The sequence below is a fragment of the Oncorhynchus mykiss genome, chromosome 5 (assembly GCF_057628025.1).
Source record: "Oncorhynchus mykiss isolate SJ-2025 chromosome 5, ASM5762802v1, whole genome shotgun sequence".
NCBI lineage: Eukaryota > Metazoa > Chordata > Actinopteri > Salmoniformes > Salmonidae > Oncorhynchus > Oncorhynchus mykiss.
In genome coordinates, this window is record NC_143026.1 from 53,391,709 (window position 1) to 53,399,534 (window position 7,826).

The 7,826-nt window shown below is 38.8% G+C and overlaps 1 protein-coding gene across 1 annotated transcript in view; it reads right to left on the minus strand.

The window, feature by feature from the left end:
• Window positions 1-5,993, minus strand: part of LOC110522962 (26S proteasome non-ATPase regulatory subunit 1-like) — a 109,562-nt gene extending 103,569 nt beyond the window's left edge. Inside the window, exon 1 of the mRNA XM_090236684.1 lies at window positions 5,840-5,993. Coding sequence (XP_090092810.1) covers window positions 5,840-5,855 — 16 coding nt within the window. The 5' untranslated portion in view covers window positions 5,856-5,993. The remainder of the gene's footprint in view (window positions 1-5,839) is intronic.
• Between the last annotated feature and the right edge of the window lie 1,833 nt (window positions 5,994-7,826).

Here is a 7,826-nt window from a genome sequence, read left to right on the forward strand (position 1 = left end):
ACTTTACCTTAGCCAACAAGATGAGTAACGAACAACAAAAGCACTAGCTTATGTCAAGTTACTATCCACCGTAGTACAAAAGTTTAGCTGGCCAACTTGACGTTTTGTGCCAGAAATAAATATTCCAAACAGATCCCTAATTCATACAACCACTGTACAAACTATTAATAACAGCAACGAGGCTGATGCAACAGATCAAAACATATAACTTAAAATGTTGACAAACTATTCCTTCTTCACATAAGCGCAGCAATGCACACACGGCATTATGTACAAATATGTGCAAATGTTCCAAAATCAAATTAGCAGGAAAACACCATTCTCAAAAGCCCACCGCAAATACGAGCTGTTGCATGTGACAGAGATGAAAATATCCTTTAGAAATTTAGAAAGAGGGAAGACCTAAAGATGTTACAACTAGCATATGTTGCTAATATGACTAGGATTGTGTCCATGGCTGCTGGACAATGGAAGAAAGTGATTTGAAAACCAATAGAACATGAGATAAATAGCCTACTGGTTTCAATGGCATATGAAGAAGTGTTCATTTAATAATTCACTCAATATCCCTACATTTGGAATTTGGCTAATCTACTTTGAACAAGGTAAGACATGCCTCATGAAATGACGAAATGGTTTCAAAATGTTGACTGCATCCGCTCAGATTACACGGTGTGTGATTTTGCGGTTTGAAACAAGCAATGTCCTTTCTCTACTAACTAACAGTGCCTCCAGTAGGCCCATGCAGACGCGTTGGCATGGGTGGGTCTGGGGGGGCACAGGCCCATCCAATCAGATTGAGCAAAAATACTCTGTTGGCCCATCCAAATTTCTGCAAACCCACCCACCAACACATTTCTGGCTACACCCCTGCAGCTATGTCAACAGAATCCAACCTTTAGAAGTTATTATCCTATATTATATTTGCGAAACATGACTGGCTTTAAGCCGATTTGTAAATTAAGTCTCATTAAAGTTAGGTTACATTTTCTGGTGCCTCCCTCATGTCAGCATCAGTGAAGCTGTAGCCAACATGCATACATCACCTACACTTTGACAGGCAAATGATTTATCAACATTTACATAAAGTTTTTTCATAAAAGAATAGCTAGTGTTTTTCAAATAAATATAATTGGCTATTTTGGTTAATGGGCTTGGTGCCATAGAACATGGCCTTGGTGCCCTGGCAGATTGGGTACCTCTTGAAGGCCAAATTACCTTGTCCCTAAAATCTCGAAATATATGCATGCATACAACGACCGGACATGTTTCATTAAGCACTTAATGGAAAAATGCAACAATAGCAAGCCTATCATCTTAAAGTCAAAAGGCTATAAACTATTATTGAACATGTAATGAAGCAGCTAATAAAAATATCATTTTCAAAGATTTTGCCAAAAGGCATTTTGGGGAAAATACCATTCTAAACAGCGCACCTAATAGGAGAAGTTGTGACAGATGAAAATCTCAGTTAGAAACCTAGAAAAGGGGGAATCTAATAGCAACAACTACAATGGGTTGCTAGTACGACTAGGATTGTGACTTTAGCTTCTGGATGATGAAAGATTGAGGGTTGATATGAAAACCAATAGAACAGGAGAGAAATGCTGGTTAATGGCATTAAATAATTGCCTCCAGTACGAAATGTCTCATTATTTGAAGTAAAGTAAAACATTCAGGTTTCAAAGAATTATACTGCCTGAAGCTCACATTGCAAAGTGGTGGATGATGCGGTAGGTAGACTATATATAGCCTATGCACCCGAAAGGTCAATGGGAGGAGCGCTTTAATTGTGAGTTGAGATTGAGAAATAAAAATCTCCTTTGTCATTGTCATCACGAAAGTTAACAAGCGATTGCATTTAGAATTGTTATTTGTTGCGTAATGACTGTGATTATAAAAGTAGGTTCACTCCAGTAGCCTACAAGCTTTAAGAGGAGCTACTCTTGCGCAGTCTGACAGCTGGTAGGCTATTCCTCTCCTCAAATTAGGCTCTGTATGCTGTGCGTGTGAAAAAAAAGATGCATGACGACTAACGAACACACACACAGCAATTTCATTACATAAAATTATACAAATGAACCTATAGACCGATAAGCCTGAACCATCAAATGTATTTGCAGCTAACCGATTAACCATTAACATACTTACATGTTAGGTTGGAGAGGATTGGCTCATTATTCATTTGAAACATTAGCGCATTACAGGCCTAAGAGCCTGAACAACCTTTTTTAGACTGCTATTGAATAATTTATAAATAGTCAGACCGATTTACTAGCAAGCAATGAAGACTTTTATACAATGCAGGTTCACACATCAAACGGAATCGGAATGGCCGATTAATTAGGGCCGATTTCAAGTGTTCATAACAATCGGAAATCTGTATTTTTGGACACCGATTTGGCAGATTCTTTTTTTTTTTTTTACACCTTTATTTAACTAGGCAAGTCAGTTAAGAACACATTCTTATTTTCAATGACAGCCTAGGAAGGGTGGGTTAACTGCCTTGTTCAGGGACAGAACGACTGATTTTTACCTTGTCAGCTTGGGGATTCAATCTTGCAACCTTACAGTTAACTAGTCCAATGCTCTAACCACCTGATTACATTGCACTCCACGAGGAGACTGCCTGTTACGCGAATGCAGTAAGAAGCCAAGGTAATTTGCTAGCTAGCATTAAACTTATCTTCTAAAAAAACTATCAATCAATCATAATCACTAGTTAACTACACATGGTTGATGATATTACTTGTTAATCTAGCGTGTCCTGCTTTGCATACAATCGATGCGGTGCGTATTCGCGAAAAAGGACTGTCCTTGTTTCAATGTGTGCCTAATCATAAACATTAATGACTTTCTTAAAATCAATACACAGAAGCATATATTTTAAACCTGCATATTTAACTCAAATAAATCCAGGTTAGCAGGCAATATTAACCAGGTGAAATTGTGTCACTTCTCTTGCGTTCATCGCACGCAGAGTCAGGGTGTATGCAACAGTTTGGGCCGCCTAATTTGCCAGAATTTTACGTAATTATGACATAACATTGAAGGTTGTACAACGTAACAGGAATATTTAGACTTACAGATGCCACCCGTTAGATAAAATACGGAACGGTTCCGGATTTCACTGAAAGAATAAACGTCTTGTTTTCTAGATGATCGTTTCCAGATTCGACCATATTAATGACCTAAGGCTCGTATTTCTGTGTGTTATGTCATAATTAAGTCTATATTTGATAGAGCAGTCTGATTGAGCGATGTCAGGCACCAGCATTAATTAGAACAGCTCTTTTGTGTGTTTTGCCAGAAGCTCTTCGTTGTGCTTCAAGCATTGCGCTGCTTATGACTTCAAGCCTATCAACTCCCGAGATTAGGCTGGTGTAACCGATGTGAAATGGCTAGCTAGTTAGCGGGGTGCGCGCTAATAGCGTTTCAAACGTCACTCGCTCTGAGACTTGGAGTAGTTATTCCCCTTGCTCTGCATGCTTGATGGCTGTTGTTGATGTGTTCCTGGTTCGAGCCCAGGTAGGGGCGAGAAGAGGGACGGAAGCTATACTGTTACACTGGCAATACTAAATAGCCTACAAGAACATCCAATAGTCATAGGTATATGAAACACAAATGGTATAGAGAGAAATAGTCCTATAATAACTACAACCTAAAACTTCTTACCTGGGAATATTGAAGACTCATGTTAAAAGGAACCACCAGCTTTCAAATGTTTTCATGTTCTGAGCAAGGAACTCATGAGAACATTTGGCACATATTGCACTTTTACTTTTCTCAAACACTTTGTTTTTGCATTATTTTAACCAAATTGAACATGTTTCATTATTTATTTGAGGCTAAATGTATTTTATTGATGTATTATATTAAAGTTAAAATAGGTGTTCATTCAGTATTGTTGTAATTGTCATTATTACAAATAAAAAATAAAATTTAAAAAACTGCCAATTTTTTTGGTATCGGCTTTTTTTGGTCCTCTAATAATCGGTATCGGCGTTGAAAAATCATAATCGGTTGACCTCTAATTATGACTGATAAGTAAGGTTTCGGCCATTGGTTTTCGTTGATCACTGCCTACACAATTAACATATTTTACCCATTGGTCAAAATATGTGTTTTTTTATTGACACCTTACAACAAGGTAACAGCTAATGTGATGCAGGTACTAACTAAACTCAGCAAAAATAGAAACCCTGTCCTTCAAAGATAAATCAGTAGAAATCCAAATAACTTCACAGATCTTCATTGTAAAGGATTTAAACACTGTTTCCCATGCCTCTTCAATAAACCATAAACAATTAATGAACATGCATCTGTGGAAGGATCGTTAAGACATTAACAGCTTAATGACGGTAGACAATTAAGGTCACAGTTATGAAAACATAGGACACTAAGAGGCTTTTCTACTGAATCTGAAAAACACCAAAAGAAAGATGACCAGGGTCCCTGCTCATCTGCGTGAACGTGCCTTAGGCATGCTGCAAGGAGGCGCCTAGGACAGCACTACAGAGAGACAGGACGGACAGCTGATCATCCTCGCAGTGGCAGACCACGTGTAACAACACAACATCAAACCTGTGGGACAGGTACAGGATGGCAACAATAAATGCCTGAGTTACACCAGGAACGCACAATCCCTCCATCAGTGCTCAGACTGTCCTCAATAGGCTGAGAGAGGCTGGACTGAGGGCGTGTAGGCCTGTTGTAAAGGCAGGTCCTCACCAGCAACAACGTCGCCTATGGGCACAAACACACCGTCGCTGGACCAGACAGGACTGGCAAAAAGTGCTCTTCACTGACAAGTCGCGGTTTTGTCTCACCAGCGGTGATGGTCGGATTCGCGTTTATCGTCAAAGGATTGAGCGTTACACCGAGGCCTGTACTCTGGAGCGGGATCAATTTGGAGGTGGATGGTCCGTCTGGGGCGGTGTCAGAGCATCATCGGACTGAGCTTGTTGTCACTGAAGGCAATCTCAATGCTGTGCATTACAGGGAAGACATCCTCCTCCCTCATGTGGTACCCTCCTGCAGGCTCATCCTGACATGACCCTCCAGCATGACAATGCCACCAGCCATACTGCTCGTGATTTCCTGCAAGACAGGAATGTCAGTGGTCTGCTATGGCCAGCGAAGAGCCCGGATCTCAATCCCACTGAGCACGTCTGGGACCTGCTGGATCGGAGGGTGAGGGCTAGGGCAATTACCCCAGAAATGTCTGAGAACTTGCAGTTGCCTTGGTGGAAGAGTGGGGTAACATCTTACAGCAAGAACTGGCAAATCTGGTGCAGTCCATGAGGAAGAGATGCACTGCAGTAGTTAATGCAGCTGGTGGCCACACCAGATACTGACTGTTATTATTGATTTTGACCCCCCCCTTTGTTGAGGGACACATTATTCCATTTCTGTTAAGTCACATGTTTGTGGAACTTGTTCAGTTTATGTCTCAGTTATTGAATCTTATGTTCATACAAATATTTACACATGTTAAGTTTGCTGAAAATAAACGCAGTTGACAGTGAGAGGACGTTTCTTTTTTGCTGAGTTTAGGTAGCCAAGTTTGGATAGCCAGCCAGCTAACATTAGTTAACGTTAACCAACTAGCTAGGTAACGTTAGCTAAATTTTTGTCCAGCAGCTAATGCCGACTATAGTCAGGAAACAATATAGCTAACGCTAACTAACAATAATGTTTTGGAATACATTTGTCCGTTTCTAGCTAGTTAGTTTGGTAACGTTAGTTCGCTTGAAAAGTTTGTAAAATAGGTAGCCAGCTATGTGACTCGGCATCTTTCCCGTATTCCATGCTCACATTTGCTAACGTTACTGCTTACCGGCAGATGTTATCATGTTTGGTTCTTTATTCTCCCCCTCAACTCCAAGAACCCAGGTACCGTTTGTTAGCAACAATGAACTTATGGAAAATCAAAATCTTGAAAGGACCGTAAAAGTGTCCATTGTTCTCAAGAGGGACACTTGTCTCTTGAAAATAATTGTTTTTCTCAATAATGAAAGCCCCCTTCCGAAAGACCCATAGTTAGGTATATATAGTTAGTGCCTGGTGAAATTACTGCTCATCGTTGTCAAATTGGCTGATTCTTGAAAAGGGCGAAGAAAAATTATGATTTAAATCAGTGTCAAAAGACTGCATATTTCGAATCTTATAGAAATGTAATGCATCATTTCAGTATGATTTTGTTTCCACAAACCGGCTTCTATTCTGCCAGTCTCGCATGAATCAGTTATTTTTCATGTCATACACACGTTTTTATGCAACCCTAGCGCTGGAGAGAAAAAAAATATTAGTAATCATCAGTCAGAAATAATGACAGTGAATGTTTATTTTAGACGAGTTTTGTATCATCATTAGTACGTATTTTAAATGAAAATTGATGTGTGTGACTTACATTGTTGCTCTTTCAAAATAAAATATGTTTGATAAGTCTATTGTAGTTGGTTAACTGAAGGATTTGGTTATTGTAATTGGTTAACAAGCAGCGGCTTCAAAACTATGAATGAATTGCCTGAAAACAATGAATGAATCATGAAAGACAGAGTAGAATCCAACAACTAAATTCAGTATATTTTTATTTAATATTGGATGAATATGCAATTATACAACCATTAGTTTAAAATCATAAATACAAGTTAGAGTAAACCCATAACACATAAATGGTTGGATTAGTGCAATTGCTATTATTTTTAGACTGAACTAAGGCACAACATTTGTACATATTTCTTGGTTTCTCATTGTTTTTAACTCCTTTTTATTGTGATAATTAAAATAATTAAAAGCATGGGTAGCCTGAGTGAAAGAACAATGTTTCTCAAACTAACTATCAGTGGCTAAATGTTAATTGAAGTATAAACTGAAACATAAAAACAACATTAAATACGTACAAAACAGGACGATGTACAGTACCAGTCAAAAGTTTGGATACACCTACTCATACAAGGGTTTTTCTTTATGTTTTACAATTTTTTACATTGTAGAATAATAGTGAAGAGATCAAACAATGAAATAACACATATGGAATCATGTAGTAACCAAAAAAGTGTTAAACAAATCTAAATATATTTTATATTTGCGATTCTTCAAAGTAGCCACCCTTTGCCTTAATGACAGCTTTGCACACTCTTGGAATTCTCTCAACCAACTTCATGAGGTAGTCACCTGGAATACATTTCAATTAACCGGTCTGCATTGTTAAAAGTAAATTTGTGGAATTTCTTTCCATCTTAATGCGTATGAGCCAATCAGGTAGGGTTAGAGGTGGGCAATATAGGGGTGGTATACAGAAGATTTTGGAAAAGACCAAGTCCATATTATGGCAAAAACAACTCAAATAAGCAAATAGAAATGACTGTCTATCAATACTTTAAGACATGAAGGTCAGTCAATGCGGAAAATTTCATGAACTTTTCAAGTTTCTACAGGTGCAGTCGCAAAAACCATCAAGCGCTATGATGAAACTGGCTCTCATGAGGACTGCCACAGGAAAGAAAGGCCCAGAGTTACCTCTGCTGCAGAGGATAAGTTAATTTGAGTTACCAGCCTCAGAAATTGCAGCCCAAATAAATGCTTCACAGAGTTCAAGTAACAGACACATCTCAACATCAACTGTTCAGAGGAGACTGCGTGAATCAGGCTTTCTTGCTCGAATTGTTGCAAAGAAACCACTACTAAAGGACACCAATAAGAAGAAAAGACTTGCTTGGGCCAAGAAACATGAGCAAACGACATTAGACCGGTGGAAATCTGTCCCTTGGTCTAATGAGTCCAAATTGGAGATTTTTGGTTGCAACCACCGTGTCTTTGTG